The following is a 24,214-nucleotide window of genomic DNA, read 5'->3' on the forward strand; positions in this document are numbered from 1 at the left end:
TGGCTAAAGAACTGTTGCTAGGCAACTGAAAAATATAGACTGTAGCTGTCTACCGAGGCTAAATCAGTGCCACCGAGACTTTTACAGGAAGAAGGTGGAGAAGCAAAGTCGTATTAATTCAGTTGTAGTTACACTCTGCACACAGCAGCACAAACTTTTAGCGTCTCTCTACACAACCACTGCATCTCTACACTCGAGAACACACTCACCAGTTGTTGACCTGGAGGATGGTGAGTCCCGTATCCTGCGCTAGCTGCTTCTTCTGCTCTTCAGACGGGTACGGGTGCTAACACAGAACACACAACACACAGTCGTTATACTGAGTTCCAGACATTTTAGACACATCTCATAATACGGTGATTATTTAATAGCAGAATCCGATACAGGATTTGAAATCCAGCAGTAAAGCTCCTGAAGCTGAAGCTGCTATCGGATTTCTGACATCTCAAGAAGAAACTGGATGGTGGCCTAATAATCAGTATGTTGAGAGCGTGGAGTTACACGTGTCATCATAGCCGGTGATATGTTTAGAGTGTAGAAAAAAAAATGTCAGACTGATTTTATCATTATATGTTTTATGTGACGAGCTGAAAACAGGGACGTGGAAGGAAACCAAAAAGGACATAAGACAGGAAGAAAACACACACAATGAAAAGCAATCAGGAAGACACGAGATATACAGTAAACACAGTGGGATTACATCGTAACAACTCAGAAAATAAACCAATGAGGGGCGGAGTCAATGTAAACAAAACAACATGACGCAACAAACACACATGGAGACGTGAGAATGGATCACATGCTCTGCGCTCGACATAAATGTTCAACTTAGTAGGAAATAACACGGATGGAAATGCTTCCTGTTAGCAAGAAGGTGGCTAATTAAAGCATTTGTGATCGATCTACATTCTCTGAACCTCAAAGTGCTTCATCTGTGTTTAGATTTAACCGACAAATTGTTCTGATTGCAAATTGCTCTACGCCAACCGAACTTGAGCGAACGCTGTTATCTACAGTAGTAATCTATATAAAACCGGAGACGTCCCACTTTGTTTACTGTTGACGCTGAGAGCAGCCGTATTGCTATGACATCACGTGCTCGAGGAAACCTTTTGCTCTTTCAGAGGAAGAATCCTTAGTGGTTCTTGTTGTTATTTTTGAGGTAAATTCAGAGGTTTTTTTTTTCCTAAATACACAATTTTCCCCATTGTTACACGCAATAAAATAGCATTTAGGAATTCGGAAAAATCGAGCAAGCCAAAAAATGCAGCTATTTCCAAAAAGTGATGTTTTTTTATTTGATTTTTAACTCAGACAAGGCCACACTGAATGTACAATCCTGTTGCTCAAACGATAGAAAGTAAATTATTACTAAACAATAAGGTTACGTTATTAGAATGTCCTTTAGTTTGTGTGTTTGCTAATTCTATGCTAAAACAACAACAAAACAACAATAACCCTGTTCTATTAAAACAAATAAAACTCGCTTTTACACAGTTTGTACCATTAAACAGTGTTACAGCTGGAGAGAATTACATTAAGCTATTACATTAAGTCGTGTGATTGGCTTCGCTAACTTATTTTAGCTGAGGTAACATTTCAAGCAGTCGATTTGCTTGCTGATGCTTAAAGCTTCTAGCAAGGTAGCTTAAGGTTAAGCTAATTACGTTGCTGTGTTTTTAGAACGAGTAGGAAGTTTCCTATCTTTTAACGTACCAATAGAACAATAAAGTAGTTGGAATTGTGGAGTTTGGGAATTGTTCTCTTTGGAAATTTTTTACTTTGATTGATAGAGAATTCCACAAACGTTAAATTCGTTGCTATCACGTGTCAAATAGAAAGGAATATTTTACTTTATTTTACTGTTATTCCTTCGCACCAGTTAAGGCGCATGAACAGATCTGTAACAAAAGGTATAAAAACAACAGGACTACAGGAAGCGTCGGTGCCGGCGGTGCTAATCTGAATACGTTTACATTCTGGTTTCTAAATGACGAGCAACAAAGTAATTACGAATAACAATGACCACAATCAAGGGCAACACAACTGCTAAAGCCTGGTCGTAACTCCGGAGGGAATCCACGTCGGAAACGAAGAAAAGTGCCGTGTGCGATTACCCACTGACCCCGGATCAGACGCTAAATCTGACCAGGAGCTGAAAATACAGAGAGACCGGTGCTAAACCTAAGCCCAGGTCAGTGGTGTTAACGACTCGGCTGCACTGCAGCGTTTGGGTGCTGAACACCTGTCGCTATTCCTCTGCTAGCAAATGGAGGGTGAGCTTTAGCCAGCTTTAGTGGTTTACAGCTGAACGAGCCTGCTTTTGCTCCCTGGGTGTTGAGGAAGTCTGTGTGTGTGTGTGTGTGTGTGTGTGTGTGTGTGTGTGTGTGTGTGTGTGTGTGTGTGTGTGTGTGTGGAGGTGATTATCCTGTTTTCTGGGGTAGTAAAACTGTTAGTGCCCTAATTATCAGTAATTCTGGGGGAATTAAAGTTAAAACACCTTTAAAACACACCATGTGTGTGAACAGGCAAATAGAGACAAAAAGAAAAAAAAACTAAAATGGGAAAAAAAACTACGAATGAAACCATTGAGAAGTGTTTCATTTTAAACAACGAAGGACAAGGAAATTGAAATAAATACATACATACATAAATACATACATACATACATACATTTTAAGTCTCTAGAGTGATTTTTTGAACTAAAACAATATTTTTCTCACAGACATTTCCAATTATAACCACCTCTCCAACATTCCTCTGAGATTAGCATGCTAACATGGACATGGACAGTGTTTTTTTTTTTTTGTTTGTTTGTTAGTTTTTTCCACCGTAGGTATCCAAGCTCATGAGATAAAGCCCGCCTGTTTTACATAGCTGTGTTTCCTTTTAAGACGATTTTATTCTTAAAAAAATTCTAATAAATTGTTAAATATACACTTAAGGTTAAGAGTGTTACAGTGACGCTTTGGAAAAACACACCAGACAGACAGACAGACAGACAGACAGACAGACAGACAGACAGACAGATGTCTCGTTTCAGCACAAATTCAATAACGAATCAACATAATATGTAACCATAAAAGAAGAAGATCAATATAAGATACGTATGCTGAACAATGTGCTTTTTTAATTGGAGAAAACAAGAAAAATATCTCCATATCTGAATTTTTGAATTTCTAAATTTCTTAATTAATTATTTATTTCATTTCCTTTTTTACAATTTACACATACGCAACAAATAAATTAGCGAAAGCCCCTAGCAGCATTATTAAACTCAAGTGATATTTAATTGATTATTTCTTTTTAATCAAATACAAAAATAAAGGCAACATGCTGTTCAAAAGTCTGGACAAAAACACTGAAAAAAGATTTTACGATTTCTCTGTAAACAAACTTGAGGAATAAAAAAAATAAATAACAAGAAATGTTCTCTGCACTCAGTTCTCTCAGCTCTCTCTTACGTTTCCTTTCACTCCTTCATCTCAGCGTAGTTTATATATTTGACGCCTTACTTAAAGTGTCTAAAACTTTATGACATCACAATTTTTATTAGATTTCTAGAAATCCTGAACAGTCTTTTGTACATATGTACTGAACATTTTGTTTTAGAATGATGTCCAAACGAGAAATATTCGCTCTACTGAATGGTGTTTTAGCGCTAAGTCCTCGCACGTGTTTGTTCTTATGTGTTAAACGGTTTCAGAACGCAAAATACAACTGGTAAGTTTTACGATTTAAAGCGGTCTGTCGTTGCTAACGTTGCTGATCTGCTGAAATCAAGATACTTCGCGTAGTGTGGCGTGAAAATTTTGGTTTCCGTCGAACGTCAACAAAAACGACTTCACGAACGCCAGACCATGACTCGAAGGAATAAAACACAAAGTGAGGGAGCGAGTGGATTTTCTGATAATCCCCTGCCTCTCCATCTCTCTTCACTCCACCAATCTTCCCTTACCACCTCAAAGGGAGGGGGGAAAAAACAAGCTCTCATGATGAATCGCCTCTTCTCTCTTTCATTCTCTCCTTCATTTTTCTTTTTTTTCCCCTTCACCCTCCCAGATTTTTTCCCCCACTCTACGCAGGGCAGTGACGGAAATTCCCCATGGCTTTTCTCAGGGTCCCGGGTCCCCCGATGAGGCTGTCAGCTCCGTAATGGATGATGTTTTGATAACAGTGAGTTCGACCCTGGACAGATGGAGGAGAGGAGTGGAGGAGAATAGGGAAACCGAGGGATCTCTGGCCCCCCGTTTTCCAGAAAAAAAAGAAAAAGAAAGATCCCCCTCCTCCACCTCTACAATGTTTTTCACCCATTTACCTCAGTGACACTAATAGAGTCTTGTTCATTGCTTCCAAATGTCTCGGCACTTCAAAAGGAGCAGTAAGGCAAATAGAAAAGGCGCAAAACTAAAATCGGTAGCGTGAAAAAAGAAAAAAAATCCTGCTGAAGAAGAAAATAAAAAGAAATAAGGTAACCAGATTAAGGTAACCAGAGGCTGTTAATAAAAAGAGGACCAAGTCATGGAGAGGGCAGCGATGCCAGTCTCTGATCTATGGTGCAAAAGTAAACGTGTGTGTGTCTGTGTATATGTGTGTTTGTATGTGTGTGTGTGTCTGTGTATATGTGTGTTTGTATGTGTGTGTGTGTGTTTAAATCTTGGTGAGTATTTTCTCCATAAGGACACTTAATATTTCAATGGTCCCCGTTTGGCAGGTCCTCAGAAAGAAAACCGCTTTTTTTCTTTTCTTTTGACGTATAAACTGCAGATTTTCTTTAAAACAATAAAATAAAATAAAAATAAAAGCGCAAAAAGTTTCTGTTCAGTTACTGAGGCTGAGGTTAGACTGGTGTAAGTAGTTGCATCGATAACTATATCAATGTAAGGTCCTCATAAGTCGAGTAAGACAAACCTGTGTGTGTGTGTGTACATGTGTGTGTGTACATGTGTGTGTGTAATGACACAGATGTGTTAATTAGTCTGGCGCCTGCCGTTCTCACAGCCACCTCGAAGATGATATTAAACAATAATCAGCAGGCTTAGGTCAACAAAATTAAATTTTACCAACATCAGCATGAATAAGAAATTAAGAAACACATAGTGAGAGTTATAACGATGGACAGAGAGGACATGGCACTGGCCAGCGCTGGAGTCTCAAATCTCAAATACATTTTCCTTTTTTTTTCTATTTCAGGCCTCGTGACATTAAAGCTCAGAAGACGAGTAGGACGGTTCTGCCATCGTGCGTTCTTTCTCTGCCCTGATCTGAAAGATTTTACCGTATCTGTGACCCCTGACATTTAACAAGCTTTGGGGAACTCAGACAAAGTTGTCCACATGTCCAGCGTTCTGTTCTAACGATTTGTTCAGGGTCTTCTTAAAAATAGCTCCAGCACCAGCACCCGGTCGACTTGATTACATCGACCTTATTGGAAAATTCAAACGTGTCATTGATTGGTGTGAAAGTCTACAGTACATGTCCTCTACCCTGCACGTGTCTCTGGTATTTTACTGTTGCCCTTCAAAGAAAATGCCGCAGTGTGTGTCGTTTTATTGGCCGCTACAGAAGGCGAACGTGGGACGTGTGTCATCGGGAGCATGCGTTTGATTAGTGAGATATGAAACGAGAGCCGAATGCCAGCGCTGTTCCCCTTCACTGCTGCTGGAGGCTTAACACACTCTGCTGCACATCTGCTAACAGGAGGGTGGCAAATTACACGCTAATTACCAAACACAGAGTGTGTGTGTGTGTGTGTGTGTGTGAGTGTGTGTGTATACACTTAAGTAAAGTAGCAATAGAAGGGAAGAGAGAAACAAACAGGGCTACATTCCTTCAAAATGGGACAGAATTTTTTTTTGCCCCCCAAAAAATTTTTAGCTATTATTTTCATCCACGACTAATAAACACCAAAATTTTAAAACTTTTTCACATAAACAATTAAAACTTTTTCCTTTTCTTGTTTCCTTTTTTCGAGATACTTTGCACTTTCAGTTTACACACAGAATCGTGCCTTTGTTTAACACTAAAGTGAGATTCGGTCCTTCAAACACATGGAATCGTTTTTCGAAACAAATTCTGCTCGAAATCCGAATCAAATTTCAATTTAAAAAAAAATGTTTCGAATGTTTTTCTTTTTGTTTGTGTTTTTTCTCCTTTTCAGTCACAAGACAAGATGGATGGATATATCTATATTATATAGTTAATAATATTATAAATAAGAATAATTATATCGTCTTCATCGTGTAAGAACTTTTAATTTTTCTTTCTTTCTTTTTTTTTTCTTTCTTTCTTTGCATCTGTTTGGTCCAAAAGCATTCATTAAAATTAGGTCCTTTATATAAATATATAAAGTAAAGATATATTTATAAATATAATAAATAAATAGATTATGAGAATAAATAGGTGAATGTCCAATGGTGCTCCAAAGAGAACTGATGAATGTAATATATTTGATTATACGATAATAGCAAGGAGTGTAAATAAGAACAGTTTGTTTACGTTTTTATTCTTTAGCGACGGACCGCAGAAAATATCGAGTTTAATTAAATGTTGTTTTTTTTTTGTCGTTAAAATGTTTTTTAAAAAGTTGAGATTTTTGCTTGAAATTTCTTGTGTTCAAGCAAATAAATTGATTTTCATCTTTTCGTTTTTCAGTTTTCAAACTTCATAATTTTTTTTTTTTGAATTCCAGACAAATTCTAGAAAGCTCTAAAAAAACAGATCTAATAGATGACAGAACTATAGCTTATATCATAACTAACAAAATAATATCTGTATCATAAATCGTATATAATGAGAAGATATTGTCCTGGGCAAAGTTTATTCTTCCCAGCGTGTAGTGTTTACTTTCTCGTGCCTTGTGTGGAGTGTTTATTCTCTCGTGTCTGTGGGCCCTTAACGTAACGCAGCCCTCGTACAGTCGCTGTAAACTGATAGCAGCAGCACTTTAGCTCGAGCTCTACTGTAACCTATGGCTCCTAAAGAGACTCTCTCTCCGGCAGCCTGTAACGTTTTTGTCGTGTTTAATCTACCGGTCTCTGTGAAAGTGCCTCTGTGATACGTGTTTTAAGCGAAAGGTTTTTATTTTTAATTTTTTGCTAAGGAATAAACTGTGGTATGTGTAACAGCTGCTGTGGAATGTTGTCCTTTTGGAGGCCCACGATTTGCTCCAACAGTAAAATAAATTCTTACACTGCTCCTTAAACATCTATAAACAGAGAGTGAGAGAGCAAGAGAGAGAGAGAGAGAGAGAGAGAGAGAGAGAAAGAGCGCTGCATTCTGTTCATATATCATTCTTGTAAATATCTTTATGCCGTTTCTGTTCACAACAATGAAAAGGAAAAAAAAAGTCATATTTAAATATTTGTTCCTACTGTTAGGTGTTGGAACAGCCATGCTCGCATGATGTTGGTTGCCACTTTAGGGAAAATCCCTCGTTTTTTGTTGTTCCTCCTGTCCTTGTCCGTCTCGTCATCGTCCCCTGTGCTCGGAGAAGCAGCACCGTGGTCCAAAAGGTCACCTGTCATTTAAAATATCTCATAAATAACCGTAACTCATAAACAAATCAAATAAGTGCATAAAAATGCTTGTGTGTTAGTAAAATAAACTTCTTTAGACAATAAACGTGTGTGTATAAATCTTTCGCTTTTTTACGAGCAAACATGGATATTTCTGTAACGCCTCACAGTTCGCATATCTACGTATCTGAACAGAGCCGAACATAGAGAATGTTGCTAAAATAAAAATGTGCTAAAATAGAAACGAAACATGTCATTTTAAACCGTTAACAATCCCACCATTTAGCACTGAGGTGAAAAAATCGTAGCTAAGCGATTTCACACAAAAAAACTCAAAACTGACTGAAACAAGTCATTTGAAACCATTTAACTTTTCTCGCTAGCCAGCTAGCTACCTGCTAATAAACTTTCTATCTGACAGAAATGTTAGCAAAGGCATCAAATGTAAAAAAAAAAAAAAAAACATCATAAAAATCCAAATAACTTTCGATACATTAACTACAACCGATAGCTTAGCACCCAGAGACTGTGGCTAAAGGTTTTCTGCTTACATTTACATTTACAGCATTTGGCAGACGCCTTGATCCAGAGCGACGTACATAAGTGCTTAAATCTCTATCATTAGATGCATTAATGCTGGTTCACTTGGTTACATACTTAAGATACCATGAGTTTAAAACACTGTTCAAAGTTACAATGAAAAAGTTGCAAAGTTTTGGGTTTTTTTTTTGTTATTTTTTTTATTAATGCAAAAGAGAGGGAAGAACGTGCTAGTTGAAGTGTTTCCTGAATAAGTAGGTCTTCAACCGCCGTTTGAAACTAGCCAGTGACTCAGCTGTCTGGACCCCTAGGGCAAGTTTATTCCACCATCTTGGTACCAGAACAGAAAAGAGTCTTGTATAAGAAGAGTCTTGTAGTATAGCATGTTATGTGATAACATATATGTATAGCATGTTTTTAACAGTTAACTCTTCTGTGGTGTATTTGGGTCAATTGTGTTAGCTGAGTGCTAAATTCACCTCAGCTCAATGAAGTCATTTTCACTGACAGTAGATTAAATAGCAAGCTACTCATTAAATGTTTCTGGTAACCATGTTGTGGAGTCAAGGTGAATTTAGTGTTGAGGCACAAATACAAATCTGATTGTTGGTCTAAGCTGGTCTAAAAAAACAACAACAACAACAACAAAAAAAAACAACATTACTGTAAATCCTGTTTTACAGACCTGACATTAACCTTCCTGAACTGCTCCACCCTGTAAACTCACAAGCTACATTAACGCTACAGTTAACAGTACGTCACTTCCTGACTTTTACACACAGACATACACGCACACACTCACCTCACACACACAAACACACACTCTAACTCATGTACAAACACATTAAACATACATACTCGCTAGCTGGCAGAGTTCATCTTCTGAGTGTGTGTGTGTGTGTGTGTGTGTGTGTGAGAGAGAGAGAGAGAGAGAGAGAGAGAGAGAGAGAGAGAGAGAGAGAGAGAGAGAGAGAGTGTGTGTGTGTGTGAGGGAGAGAGAGAGGTAGAGAGAGAGAGAGAGAGAGAGAGAGAGAGAGAGAGAGAGAGAGAGAGAGAGAGAGAGAGAGAGAGAGAGAGAGAGAGAGAGAGAGAGAGAGAAAGGGATAGTGTGTGTGTGTGCATCATGCTGTAAAACATGGTTTGTGCTTCTACAGTTTATTTGTGCAGTTATGTGTATTTACACTGAGTTCATCTGACCAGAAGGATCTCTCTCTCTCTCTCTCTCTCTCTCTCTCACACACACACACACACACACACACAAAAACTGCCTTCATTCCATTCGTTAGAGTTGTGTAATTAATAGAGCTAACCCTTTAGCCTCTTAGCACAGAGCACTAAGAGTCACTGTACACATCTTCACATGTTAGAAGCTTCACATCTTCAGTTTGCACTGAAACGTCGGTTCAGGTTGTGAGTGAGAACTTGAGTTTTCCTAACAGTTTTGAACTTTTTGGCTTTGGAGAGTGTTAGTGTTCGGTGGTCAGTACCATTTTAATTTTTTATTTTTTTTGTAAATAAATCCAGCTAGCTAACTTCAGTAACTTTACTACTGATGACTTCACATGCAGGAAGTTGGATCATCAGGATGGAACATATGTCACAGATACCGTTCTGTATGGGTCCATTTGGTCCATGTTTTCTGTAAGGAAATGTTTATTCACGTCTGTAGCCTCTGTGTTTTGTAACACTCAGTGGTTAAGCATTTGGTTTTCTGCCACGGGAAAGTCGCATTTAAGACTTTAAGAGATAAAAAAATGTTCTGTAATAAATCTGTTTACTGATAAGATTAGTACATGTCTGTGGTGCGAGAGAAAGGAAACATTTGTGGACCTGTCGTTAGAGAAAAACCTACAAAGGAGCTTGCGTTCACGTATTTATGACGCATTGTAGACAATAAACACAATCTCTGAGCCGTCGCGGGCGACAAAGTGACTAGTCACTAGATTAATTTTGCACGTTTGTTTCCTGTCTATGTTTACGGAACGGAACAGTGATTCTGATGTCGAGGATGCGATCGATCCTGCGTCGCAATGTGGCAACAAATGCAAACGCTTGGCTGCAAAAGGTTCTGCAAGTACTTTGAATCCGAGTACAGAAGCTACACCAGTAACCAAAGTTTTATCTTAAAATTTCTTTATTATAAAATTGAAACCTGTCGTAAACAGAGGAGCCTAAAAATTCCACCACAGGCCACGCCCACATGAGACGATGGTAATGGACACTATAACCTGCGCTGACATCACCGGGTTGCCGCTAGCGAGTGTGAACACATGGCTATTTTGAAACAATGAGCTGATTGTCAAGCTTGTGGTTCAAATAATAAACTGTTTACTGTCTGCAGACGTGGACGAGTTCCAGACGACAAGACGCGCATCTTTTTTTTTTCAAAGATGACTCGAAGCGAATTTAAGACAGTGGAAAGCTTCTCTGGACCAGTACGCTTGTGCAGGAACCTCACTTCCTCTGGAGACGAAACCTGGCCACGTGGATGTTCCTGAATGGGTTCAAAGTAAAGAGCGGGACCTGCAGTGTCTCAGGGTTTGGTGTTGATGTGATGTGAGGAGAACTTAATCATGTTTAGACGTTTGGGGAAAGTGATTTTCCATTGCTGGAACCTGGCCAGAAACACGCGAACCTTTTCGAAAAATCTAAAACTTTAGCTGTGTTTCCACGTACATCAAACCAGGTACTGTAGTTGTGTGTGTTTTCACTGAATGAACATGATTGTTCGTTTTTTTTAGGAACTTTTTCCCAAGAACTTTTTTATAAACTTAGGGATCAATGTTAGCTGGACCAGGAACTAGAGGGCAGGACTTAGTGTACCTTATTTGTCAAACTCATAGAGAGGTAAGTAAGGGTTTAAGATACACAAAAAAAGTGCCTCTAAATATTTGATAATGGATCTACACTGCAGATATGTTAACAGGGACCAAAGAACTTTTTTTAGGAACTTATGGACTTTGGCTGTATTTATCACAAAAGTCAAAAGAACCCAAGAACCTTTTAAGGAACTTAAAAATTTAGGCTTACATCCGCTGTTGTATTTACAAACACTTAAGTGACATAACTGTTGTTTAAATCGCAGCTGTTGTTCTACACAAGAATCCGTCACGGTTCCGGCGGTGTGGTGGAAACGCAGAGCAGGAACTCATGAAGAACTGTGTAGTTCTAGTTCAGAAAACGAACCCAAAAGGTAGAAATATGTCTAAACACATGAGCTTTCTTTCTCAACTAAGGGAGCATGTTATTCTGACAGAGGCGGCCAAACAGCTGTGAGGAAACACACACATACACACACATTTGCACGCACATAAATGCTTTGGGGAAGTGTGTATGCTGTTTTTTATTGGCCATGGTTTGGTGCACAGGGTTGAATAGCACAGACCAGACTCTCTTCTGATCCACCACGCACCATTTCCTGACTAATCTACACACACACACACGCACATGCGCACACACACACACAGAGTCCAGTTTCACTTAAAACCAAAAATATCTTGATTCCCATCGGCATACACTTGTGTGTGTGTGTGTGTGTGTGTGTTGTAGTAGTAGTAGTGGACCCCCAGGGTGGTGCTAAAGTGTAAACCTATGCAAGAGATGACAAAACCTCAGCAGCCCTGTTTCACTTGGCACACAGTGCGCACTTCACGAATACTCATGCTCATGCTAATATGACAGCCTGTGTGTGTGTAAGTGTGTGTTTGTAAGCGTGTGTGTGTACGTGTGTGTACCATGTTCACTACTGTTGTCTCCGTTGAGAGAACTGGAACGTCCACCGCAGGGTGCAGGGCCTTCGGTGGAGTGAACGGAGACGGAGTCATCTTCCCTCCAGCACATCTTGAGAGAGAGAGAGAGAGAGAGAGAGAGAGAGAGAGAGAGAGAGAGTATTAGATATATTGGTGATATATGATTTGGTCCAGTGCAGTATGAAACTACATACCAGACTTATGCTGTAAGAGATAATATAGAACACATGCTCAGTTTTCATGCTTACACACACACACACACACACACACGGCTAGAACATATGGATGTGGTGTGTGTGTGTGCGTTAGGGTGGGTGATAGTGTTTGATACACACAAATATAAACTAGAAATAAAACAGAAATAAAAATAAAACTACACAGAAATAAAACTAACCATCATCTACAGTAAAGATGATGATGATGATGATGATGATGATGATGATGATGCAATGGACGTTTTAACACGTCACATTTTCAGCTTGTTTCTATCATGCGGCGCCTTTACTTTTGATATCAGACAGTTCTTTGTAATGGCCGTGGAATCCGGCTAACTAGAGTGTTTCTTTATTTCCATCGCCACATATGTTGTAACTAAGTACAACAATAGTCCTTTCCAGTGCACTCTGGGTAACAAGGACAGGAAAAGTGGGCGGAGCTAGAAATAGTGCCGTACTGTTTTCCTCGCATTCTGTTGATTAAACCTTCTACCATTTAAGCATTAAATGAGCTGCATGGACTGCGATTGCCTGGTTATGTGAACACTCTCTACAGCCGAGGTGTCAGAAGAGGTTCTGATATAAGAAACACCAAGCTGTCCATCAAATACATAAAATCAGCCCAAAATGGCCTCTTATTCATTACACATGCTCACTACATAGGGAACAGTCTAGCAGCAGGAGGTACGTAGTGTGTTTGAACACAACGTTCTCTTAATTTTCACTGAGATGAAAGTATTGGCACCCCTGCTTTATCTGGGTCACTGTTACGTCATTACGCTACTGACTTTTAATAGAATTCCCAGAATTATTTTTAGAACTGCGCTGGATCTGAAGTTTTTCCCAGGAATGACGAGTTTCAGGCAGAACATCAGCATACACCCTGGACAAGGGGCCAGTCCATCACACAGCACCATGCAAACACACTCTCATTCACACCTAGGGGCAATTTAGAGTCCAGCTACAGGTATGTTTTTGGGAGGTGGAAAGAAACCAGAGAGGAAACCCACATGGGCAAGACAAGCATGTGAAACTCCAAACAGAGAGTAACACGAGCTCAGGAACGAATCAGGAACCCTGGAGGTGTGATATGGCAACGTTGTAATTCTATCTTTCTTTTTTTTTAATTTGCTGTCAAAGCAATGTGGAAAATTTTAAGTACTTGATTACACATTCGAAATGCACATAGCAACATAGCATAACAACCAGCAGCCCGCAAATATCCATCTATAAACAAAAATACATGTGTCATTTACCCAGAGAGAGAGAGACGTCCATCCAAGCAAATCCGAAAGCTCATTTGACACATGCGCATTTCCCTCATATGCAAAGCAAACACAGAAATGTAAACATGTGGCTTCATTCAGAAACAACACGATCCCCGGGGCCTTTGAAGCCAGAACAGCATCAGCTCATTTATACACACGACCCGAAAAGCAGGATGTTTTTTAAACTCGGCCCCAATAGAGAACATGATTGTTGGGTAATAATGTTCGACTTGCACATAAACACTGATTCCTCCCCTGCGTCATCTCCATGCTTTTCCAGCCGAACCTTCATAAAACATCAAACTCCACACTGACCTCGGAACAGCTGTGCTGGATAAACCTTCTGTAAACTGTATACGACCCGAAGCAAAACTTCCCCTTGCACAACGCCAAAGACGAGCCCGACACAACGCCACTCGAGCCTGCTTTCAGAAACAAACCGAGCTCAAATGTCCGTGTAACCTTTATTAATGTTAAGACACTAACGGTACTCTAGGGCTCACGCTTAGATCGTTCTGCGCCGCCAAGTTTCAGAGATTTTTATCCATTTGCTCTGTACTGAAGAAGTAAACAGTGTTCTGTCAGGGAAGCAGCTTAGGACGCAGGATAGTGGTATTATTGGTATTAACATGAAACGGATGGCTGTCTTTTCAGATGAATAGCAAGGCTGAAAACAAGATTTCACAACCAGTCCTGCCACTGCGTCATATTAACACTGGGACAAATAAGATTTGTCAGTTTGCTCTGGATATTAAATCCTCTTTCCTGTCTAAAATGTTCAATATTGTATAAGGATTATCTATCTGTTTATTTAAACACATATTGTATTAAATGATAAGATTTGATTGGATTTTAGGTATTTAAAATATTCATTATTGGTTCCTTTACTTCTCTTCAAACTTGTGATACAACATGATGACATGACTACTATATTAGAATCCATTTTACAGCAAGTAGACTAAAGAAATCATCGACTGTCCTTCATGGAGAAGGCTTAAAGGTGACACGTCAAACACTACAAGACATCACAACTCTTCTAAAGCCGTTAAAGAGCCCTTGAGGAAACACAGTAGAGCCATCAAACTGGTTGTCTTCTGTTAATTCGGTGTCTTAGGAAATTTCCAAAGGTGTTTCTTTGATGAAAAATTGCACAAATTGCAGTATTTCTACAGAATGTACATGATATTTTACATGTTAAACCCAACAATTTGGCGAGTTCGATACACACGGCAAACACTAAAGAAAGAAATTAAATAAAAGAGAAAGAGATGACATGCAAGTATTTAGCAAGAGTTTAGTAGGAAATCCAGCGTATTGACCATTTTACTCACTCTATACAATATGGTCTGGTCAGCTTAATGTTTTGTTTGTTTGTTTGTTTGTTTTTTGGTTTGGAATTTATTTCTAGTAATTCAAACCTTTCAACATTAATTGCAGTGATAAATAAATAAATAAATACCCGTGACCCGAGGTAGTTCGGATAAGCGGTAGAAGATGAATGGAATGGAATGGAATGGAATAAATAAATAAAAATATAAATAAATGCGTGCAATAATAATAATCTGTTACAGTACAACCCAAAATCTCACACAGGTTTACTGACACACTTGGGCACTGGATATTCTCTGGATTCTTCCCAGTTGAAAGGTGATTAGGGCGTGATGTCAGACACAAACCCGCTGTTTCTCTATCCCTTTATGTATAGAGTATCAGAGCGCACGCATGCGCACACGACACTTATCGATAACGTGCCCTAAGCAGACGGTAAATCGCCCGACAATTTAGGGTTTATTAGCCAAGGCGAATTTATTCCGCTTCGTTGCGCTTCAAACGGGCTCCAAATGAAACAAACCCGAGGAGAAATAAAGGCTAATCATAATGCAATCCTGCACATTATAATGAGACTGACTTGATCCGCGGGGCCGCCGGAGTTTCGACTGAATTCCTCGCTGTCGGATTTAGAAGATCCTTCTCTGTCATCCACCACCAGGTCCATCGGCATCTTGCCTTTCAGACAGCTGATGTACCGGTGACAGAAATTATCGCAAAGCTCGTGGACCTGCAGTGCAAAACAAATCACATGGAATGTTTTTATTTTATTTTATTTTATTTATTTATTTTTTACACGTTGAAAACGTGTAAGGTGCATCCGTTTCAGCGTGTCCTACCCTGCCCGTGTATGCAAACACGTCACCTTAATGTAAATAATACAATACGTGATTACAGAATCAATACAGAATAATGAACATTGGTGTATTAGAGGAAAGATTGCACGTGAGAACAAACGGATGACGTGTTGGGAAGAAAATACGAATGGACAAAAAGGAACGAATCGTAGAATAAATCACGCATGAAAATAAAAACACAAGCACTAGTTTGTTTAAAAAAAAAGATGGAGGGGTTCATAGATTTCACGTGTGTGGTTCTTGAGATTTTGCTGTAACAACAAATACAACAACAATAATAACAATAGTAATGTTATTATTATTATTAGTAGTAGTAGCAGTATTCATAATAATAATAATAATAACAACAACAATAATAATAATATAATAACAACAACAATAATAATAATATAATAATAACAACAACAATAAAAATAATAATTATTATTATTATTGTTATTATTATTATTATTATTATTATTATTATTATTATTATTATTATTATTATAACGTGAACTCACCTTCTCTAATTCTAAAAGATGAAAACGGAGCACTTGTATAGCTTGTACCATCTGTGAATTAAAGAAAAAAAACATTTATAATTAATGACTAATTATTTAAAATGTAAATATTTGACAAAGAATATGTAGGCAATTTGCACAATAGCGATAATACTTATCCTACCAGGTTATCCAAGTCTGGATTGGGCGTGAAGAATGGTTTTTCTGTTCTTATCTGGAATGGAAATGTTTGTGAATAAATAAAAATATACATAGCTAACAGTTTCATTCATCTTCGCGCATGCTCAGTCGGGCTCAGTGTCAAGTTTATATCTCATCGCCTTTATTCGACACGACTCATTAGCAGTCATTTAAGCCATTCAGAGTGTTTCGTGTAGAGAAAAAGGACCTGTTTTGAAAACACGGTAATGTCCTCGTCGAAGGATGCGGATGAGCAGACATCAGCCGCCAGGCCGCTCTCCCTCGGTGTACATGTGGCTAATTCACATTTCTCAAAAACCAGTGCAAGCAGAGGAAACAGCGGGTGTCTGCATTTAGGAAAACAGCAATAAAAACAACAAACAATCAGGAAAATAACACAGGGCTTACTTGCATGATTTATTACTCTGACACATAAAGCCCTTGATGTTACTTTCGGTCAACATCATCACACTGTGTCCTTTCTTAACATTATAAGCATTGTGAGGTGGTGCATGTACAAATCTATAATGAATAATATCACCCAAAAAAATAAAACAAAACAAAAAAAAAGGCGAATTTACTAAATGAATTTACATCGCGTGCAAACATTAAAACACAGTGCGTCAAAACAATAATTACAAAAAAAGTCAACTAAAAGACAAGTGATTTTTTTTTTACATGTTGAAATGAATCAATTAAATTCAGTGTATAGATTTTTTTTTCAATGGATGGTGTGATGCAAAAAAACTGCACTAAAAAACAGAAATTTATGCGCAAGTAAATTAAAACAGTAACATTAATATTTTTAAAAACATTTAAACAAAATTGCTATTAAATGAAAGCTGCAAGTTTTAGCTCTCTTTGGGGTCGTTGTTAGCCTGTGTATACAAAACTAAACAAAAATCTTAATCATATATTCGACAATAAATTGATAATGAGATACACCAGGTCATTTCTATACCAACTGTAATCTGATAAAAAGAAAGAAAGAAAGAAAGAAAGAAAGAAAGAAAGAAAGAAAGAAAGAAAGAAAGAAAGAAAGAAAGAAATATTCTGTCTAATAAAAATGGGAAATACAAGTAAATAAATAAACAATTTGTGTAGAGTCTTAATCAAAAAGATAAATTAGTTTTGTTATATTGAATAAATATAAAAGAAAGAAAGAAAGAAAGAAAGAAAGAAAGAAAGAAAGAAAGAAAGAAAGAAAGAAAGAAAGAAAGAAAGAAAGAATCTGTCTAATAAAAATGGGAAATACAAGTAAAATAAATAAATAAATAAATAAATAAATAAATAAATAAATAAATAAATAAATAAATAAATAAGAAAGAAAGAAAGAAAAAAAGAAAGAAAGAAAGAAAGAAAGAAAGAAAGAAAGAAAGAAAGAAAGAAAGAAAGAAGATACCGTGATACACAATAAAAAACAGGGTGAACATCCTACAAATATTACCTAAAAACGCTTCAGCTAAATAGTGATTAAATAAAGAGATTAATTTAATCTGTTCTGTTCCTCGGGCCGAATCCCGGAGCGCGTTCACGAGCAAATAATTATTGACAGAGTATTGTGTTAGTCTCAGATAATTTCACAACAAGCCCATAAAAAGCCAGAACACAAAAAGAAAACTGGCTCTGTCCCAAATCACAAAGTCACAGCTCGGAATGGGTTACCATGGTTACCTAAGATGGCGTACTGTTGTATTAATACAGCATTTTAAACTTTAGTGGGTTATTTCAGTGTGCGGTTTGGAACACAGCCAATCTCTTAAGTGTTTTGCAGTATAACGGCGTTTACACCTCGACATTACAGACCTTGAAGAGTTTAGTGTGTGTGTGTGTGTGTGTGTGTGTGTGTGTGTGTGTGTGTGTGTGTGTGTGTGTGTGTGTGTGTAATCAAACGTGTTAGCTTTAATATGTTTGGCGCTCTCCTCGTTTTATTTTATTTTATTTGTTTGTTTTAAATCTATTTTGCTTTATAAATGCTTATATGAGTGTATATGTGCACGAGTGGTGTTTTTTTTTATTCATTGTGTGTTTATCCAGACACAAATATGACCTGCAATAGGCCATAGATTAGATTAATTATCATTAGAATGTTATTATTATTATTATTATTATTATTAGGTTTAATTTATCATTTTAATATCGCTCCTTTTATTTAATAAACTGGTTTGATTTTTTCCTTTCAGCTATAGTCCCTATGTCGTTTTTTTTTCTCTTGTTTGTTGTTTTTTGTGTTTTGGTTTTGTTTTGTTTGTTTGCTCTAATTTCACAGCCGGTGTTAGCATGTAACGAAGCAGAATACATAAAACACAACTAGAGGCTTTGAGATAATAACATCTTATAACATCTCAACGTTATAAATCGTTTACTGGAAAATGACAAACATTTTACAAGTCATCAATTGTTTTTCCACGTGTGGTGGTTATGTAAATAACTGGGGGGGGGGGCGGCACGTGAAGGTATATTTCAACATGTTGTGCACACGTGAATTCAAATAAGCACTGACACACTGACAACAGAGGAAATAAATGATGTAGGGGGGAGAAACACGAGCACTAGCTTTATGTGGGTGACATGAATCACGTTTGAAAATGAATGAATGAAATAAATAATATAAGACAATCCAAGGCTCTGCAGGTAGAAAATAGGCAAAAGATGTGAACAATGTCTAAGTGACTTCTGTGTAAGCGTGTGGGTAAAAAAAAAAAAAAAAACAATACGGCGTTAACGATAAATATACTAAAGATTTGTATATACTAGAGAAATATTGCACATTATAGGTGGCTCGATGGCACAATCTCACCATTCAATCCTCCGTGTTAAGCATGTGTATGTAATACATCACTCTCGCATCTATATAGATCTTTTCTGGACTGTTCTAGATTTTTGTGTTGGCCTGTGCTATAGTAAGGTAAGCGTCAATATATCAGCGTGCAGTAACAGAATTAATTAGCTGAATGTATTTATTGTACAGATCACAGACCAGGAAATTCAGACTCTGCATTAGTTCCAGCAGCCACAAGTGCTCTATAATAGGTGGCGGCTTTTACAGTATTATTAACGCCATTAAAGGAGGACACATACCCATAAACGGCGTCTTTGTCACGCTTTAGCGCGTCGTTAACAGCCGAGCCCACGCCGGCAGACGCCGCCAGTGGATAGTGGTGCGCGTGCAGCGCGGCAGCGGGACCGGGACCCCCGTGAACCGCGTGCATGGCGCGCGCCGCTGCGTGAGGCTCGCCATACACCGCCGGGGCCGGGATCCCGAGCCCGTCCCCTCCGTAATGCACCAGATCCTCGTACTGAACACACACACACACACACACACACACACACACACACACACACACTGAATTAATCTAAAACATTAGATTAACTACAGAATACAGTTCAATAGAAATGCACGCACGCACAACACAGTAACACCAAAGCACAAATATTAACCAAATAAAAAAGATTTTATCCCATATTTATTCATTTATATATATATGTATGTATATTATATATATATATATATATATATATATATATATATATATATATATATATATATATATATATATAATGTTCTCGCTATATATATAATATGTTCATTATTTTTATAGTGTAGGTTTCAAGGCACATGAAAGTAGCTATTGTTCCTTCTAAAATAAAAAGTTAACTATTTTTCAACTGCTTCAAAACAACATCCAAAAATAGAGCTAGAACTTCTCATGACTATTACTGTTATGTGCTATATAATATTGAATAAATAATAAGCTTTACGAATATTACAAAAATGTGCACGTTTCTAATTAATGTGTGTTATTATTAGTTAATGTACGTCTACTTAGATTAACCACAAATCTGATGCAGTAGTGTCATTTTCCTATAATCTGATAAGACTAATGATGATTGGGCAAACGTTAGACTACTAAATCAGATCAGTTTGTTCAAATGTTAAAAAAACAAAACCAAAACAAAAAAAACCTTCAGGTTAAATTAAATGTTAAAATTTTAGTACATCAGAATCAGACTCAAAAATGATAATCAAATGAGAATCAAATAATTAAAACATTGTATGGTTGCATGGAACCCTTAACAAAATGACAGTGTGTGTGTGTGTGTGTGTGTGTGTGTGTGTGTGTGTGTGTTTATTAATTGTGTTAAAATCTTTCTATACAAATAGTTAAAATATTAATGAGGAAAATCATCAAGGGAATGATTAATTGTTTATAAATATAGCTGAATCTTCGCTATGTCTTAGAAAAAGTGTTAGAATTTACATTGCAAACAAATTGTCCTCAAGACTAGATTCAAATTTGTACCTAAGGAAATGGGCCACGTCTCAAGGCTTCTCGGAGCGCGCGCGCACACACAAAAGCACAAATTAGTTTTTTGGTCTTTTTTATCTTTTTGGTGTTTTTTTTCCCCTTAAATCACCTATAAACGTTTAGTGTAGATTTAGGTGAGGTCACTTTTAATATAAACACTCTATAATTAAATAAAACACATAAATAGCACCAGATTAACACAAATAAACAAGCTGTCCCTAAGTATAATGAGTGTAAGTCATTAACTAAACATTTCTTTTTATTTCGATTATATTTTGTTATTTGGTATCAGAAAGGACAGAAGAATCATTCCGCACCTTAAATGTCCACATGATGAACCTATTTGCAAGTTTCAGGTATTTACTTCAGTGTGGCACCAAATAAAAAACAGAAGCAAAACAAACAAACAAACAAACGCTTAAAGAATCTAAAGTTGATCTTCTTTTCTATCATCTTTAGTTTTAAGAGTGATAGCCATAAGAGTCTTATGTGATCATGAGTAGGTTATTTACTAATTCTGAATCTTTGCACACTTGATAGTTGACGTCCACCGAACCCAAGAAGATAAAAATCACTTTTTTTCACCCCGGTATTTTTGGTTTACGCACCCGCTGGGCCATGAGAACGAGGTGGAAGAGGATGAGGAGGAGGAAGAGAAGGTGGTAGCTGTTGGTGGTGGAGGTGGCGGCGCAGCACCGAGTCCCCGCTCACACCGAGGCCGGCTTTGGGCGCGCCGAGGGCGGCTGTGCGGAACCACGGAGCCGCTCGGACTCACACCGCATCAGGGAGTCCACCGAGCTCAGGCGCTGCTCACACACACATTGTCAATCCGACAACAAACTCCTGCTAGCTTTTAAGTGCCTAAAGTGCCAGGTTCCACCTTTTTCTTTTTCTTTTTCCTTCGTTCTTTTTTTAAAGCCCCAAGAAGCAACAACAAACCAAACAGTCGACGCTGAAGATGTGAAGATGTTCCAAAATGGTGCTGCGTTGGGTTTATTCCAGTCGTGTTTACAAGTCGGATAAAAGCCCCATGCTGTCCGCGGAAAGTCGCCTAGTCTTCATTCAGTGTCATGTCTCCGAACTGGACAGCGGGAGAGAGAGAGAGAGAGAGAGAGAGAGAGAGAGAGAGAGAGAGAGAGAGAGAGAGAGACAGAAGGAGGTATTGAGGGAGTGTTTGTCCTTAAAGGAGCCGCTATAGCACGTATCACCAAGGAGCCTAAAATATATAACATTTTATTAAAGCTCTTCAGCATCATTTTACTTTGCACGATCAGGCATAACGATTGTAATGTTCTTAAATCATTTTAATAAACTTTATTTTAGTCTTTTTTTAAAGTCTTTTAGTAGATTTTAGGCACCGGTTATGATATATGACGTTTGATTTAAGTTGGAAATATCACACTGAATACAAATGAATTCTCCAAAGTATAAAGGTTTTAAAGATAAATCTGCTTTTGATGTTAACCTTAAAATAAGAGTTAAATACGAAGCACTTCAGAATTTGCATTAACTTAAAATGTAATATTATAATTAATAATTTCAGTGTTTACATCCAACTTTTTGTTGTTGTTCCATTCAGTGGATGATTTATTTTAATTGAAAGAATTAAACGGGAGTCAGAATGCACTCCCTTCACAAAGTTGTTGAAAAGTGACATAAACACACACAAGTCCACAACCTCATAGAGGAAAAAGATTACACAATGCACTCTTTAATCAGTTAAAGGTTCTTAACCTTCTAAAAGCGTTCTACTTTTACAAGATCCTTTAAAGGTTCCATCAGATGCACAAACTGAGTGGGACCATAAAAAAGTCCTGAGTATAAACATTCACTCTGTAAAAATGCTTCCTCTGGGGCTGTTTGGATGGTTAATGGTTCTAGCTTTCCTGAAAGCATTATCTGAAAAGGAAGCCGTCTGTTTTTAGAGGTCAAGCCAGAACCATTCAAAGGTTCCCTCAGAGGAATGGACCAAAGAACCCTTTAGGGTGCTAGACTGATGTGAGGTAGAGGCAGTACAGAAAGTTCCTTCGAGAATTTTCTGTTTCAGTTCAGTTTCATGTAAGACAAAGGTTCCAGGTTCCTGGAAGACCTAGGGAGTTCTTCAGCATATCTCACCACCATAAGCTTTAAATGATCTCCAGAACCTTTCTTGCAAGGGTTCCTGACACACAAATGATTCATAACATTATATTAATTACAATATGAATAAAAAATTCTTAACCTTAAAAAAAGGTGCTTATTGTTTTGAACCTCTGGAGAAACCCTTGATGAGGGGAACCCTTGATGAGATCCTGAAGGGCTGAAACTAGAACCTGTTTTGAGAAGCTATAAGAACCCTTAACGAGTCAAACAACCTAGAATTTTTTTTTTACTTTAACAGTACCTTCAGGAACTTTGTGAAAGGAATATTAAAATATGGCTAATTCCTGAAAGGACAATCATTTCAATAATTCCTCGTGGAACATTAATTTTTTAATGGCATCTAAAGACAAATAATTTATTCTTTAAATTCAAGACTAACTCATTCTTGAATGTAGTTATATTATTTACATTTTGCACAAACATCTACTCTCATTTCTTTGGCCGTCCCTTCGGAAGAAATTCGATGTTTATGTATCAGAAAGTGTTCCAGGTAGAAAAATTTTAGGCAGCCAAAGAACCCTTAGTGCTCTAAAGAACCTTTAAAGGACCCCAGAGGTGTGTAATAAAGCTTTCTTTAAGTGAATCCCAGACATATGGCCTAGTCACCTTCCTCTCTACAGTCTGCAGATCTCACACAACTTTTCCATTAAAAACTATTGAATGGTACAATGTGTATATTAATAATGTAACTTATAAAATAAACAGTTTAAACTAGATTCTTGACTGCCTCTGATTTCTTGTCTTGTTTTTTATTTTTATTTTTTATTTTTGGGCTGGATGAATAAAGACTATAAAACACTCAGCGTAAAATCCTTTAGATTGTTTGTTATCATAACATTCTCAGGGTCTGACCAGAGAAGTCATTGTACGTCCATCCTCTGTCCTGTCTAACAGAAACCGATCATGAAATTTGGAAAGTTCTGCTCCATCTCACATGCTTTTACACTTTGTGTTAAGTTTGATGTCATCTGCTTAACCACAAGAGACTGTTTCCATCTTTATTAATCACTTCATCCCTGTTCAGTTTGATGTTTTAGGTAATTAATCAGCAATGTTGAAGTTCATTGCAGCTGCTATAAACAATCGTTTCCCTCTCTTGCCTCTCTGTTTTTTCTCTTTCTTGGAGTGAATAAGACAAAACAGTGCAGCTTTTCATGTGGCACAGGAAACATACTGACTGTTACACTGGAGACTCTTTACTTTAACGTTAAATAAACGTTTCCTTTAAGAAAACTGCACAATATAAGTGATGACACGGATTTAAAACTCTTATTTTTAGCCTATGTTTATGTGGTCAGTCCTAGTGAGTGAGCTGTTACTATGGAAACGATAAAGCTTATTATCATGAACCTGCAGTTTGAACCGCAGCAAGTAAAACATTTGTCCACTTTGGATTATTTTCCTGTAACAACACGCTCCTGTTGAGTTTTATTCCTTAGTCATCATATAACAAAGAATTAGGCCATCATCGATATTACAAAGAATTACTCGAAATTAAGGATCTTTTAAAGATAACAAATTTAACTAACAGAAATGTTCTAACGTAAATTGTGCAGCATTTATCCTCAATGCACATGGCGCCTCCTGCTGGACGAAACAAATATTGC

At 37.5% G+C, this 24,214-nt stretch overlaps 1 protein-coding gene across 2 annotated transcripts in view; it reads right to left on the reverse strand.

Moving 5' to 3' along the window:
* The window catches only part of meis1a (Meis homeobox 1 a), a 31,122-nt gene extending 9,571 nt beyond the window's left edge, over positions 1–21,551 (reverse strand). Inside the window, exons 1-9 of one of the 2 annotated variants that reach the window (XM_060860380.1) lie at positions 21,074–21,551; positions 19,237–19,454; positions 16,364–16,502; positions 16,139–16,189; positions 15,976–16,026; positions 15,199–15,348; positions 11,792–11,897; positions 7,374–7,519; positions 210–286 (exon numbers count right to left, since the gene is read on the reverse strand). In XM_060860380.1, the coding sequence (XP_060716363.1) occupies positions 210–286; positions 7,374–7,519; positions 11,792–11,897; positions 15,199–15,348; positions 15,976–16,026; positions 16,139–16,189; positions 16,364–16,502; positions 19,237–19,454; positions 21,074–21,085 (950 nt within the window). In that variant the 5' untranslated portion in view covers positions 21,086–21,551. Of the gene's footprint in view, positions 1–209; positions 287–7,373; positions 7,520–11,791; positions 11,898–15,198; positions 15,349–15,975; positions 16,027–16,138; positions 16,190–16,363; positions 16,503–19,236; positions 19,455–20,782; positions 21,038–21,073 lie in introns of those variants that run through there. The other variant, XM_060860379.1, reaches the window with a different exon arrangement.
* Between the last annotated feature and the right edge of the window lie 2,663 nt (positions 21,552–24,214).

This window comes from Tachysurus vachellii, chromosome 24, assembly GCF_030014155.1.
Source record: "Tachysurus vachellii isolate PV-2020 chromosome 24, HZAU_Pvac_v1, whole genome shotgun sequence".
Lineage (NCBI taxonomy): Eukaryota > Metazoa > Chordata > Actinopteri > Siluriformes > Bagridae > Tachysurus > Tachysurus vachellii.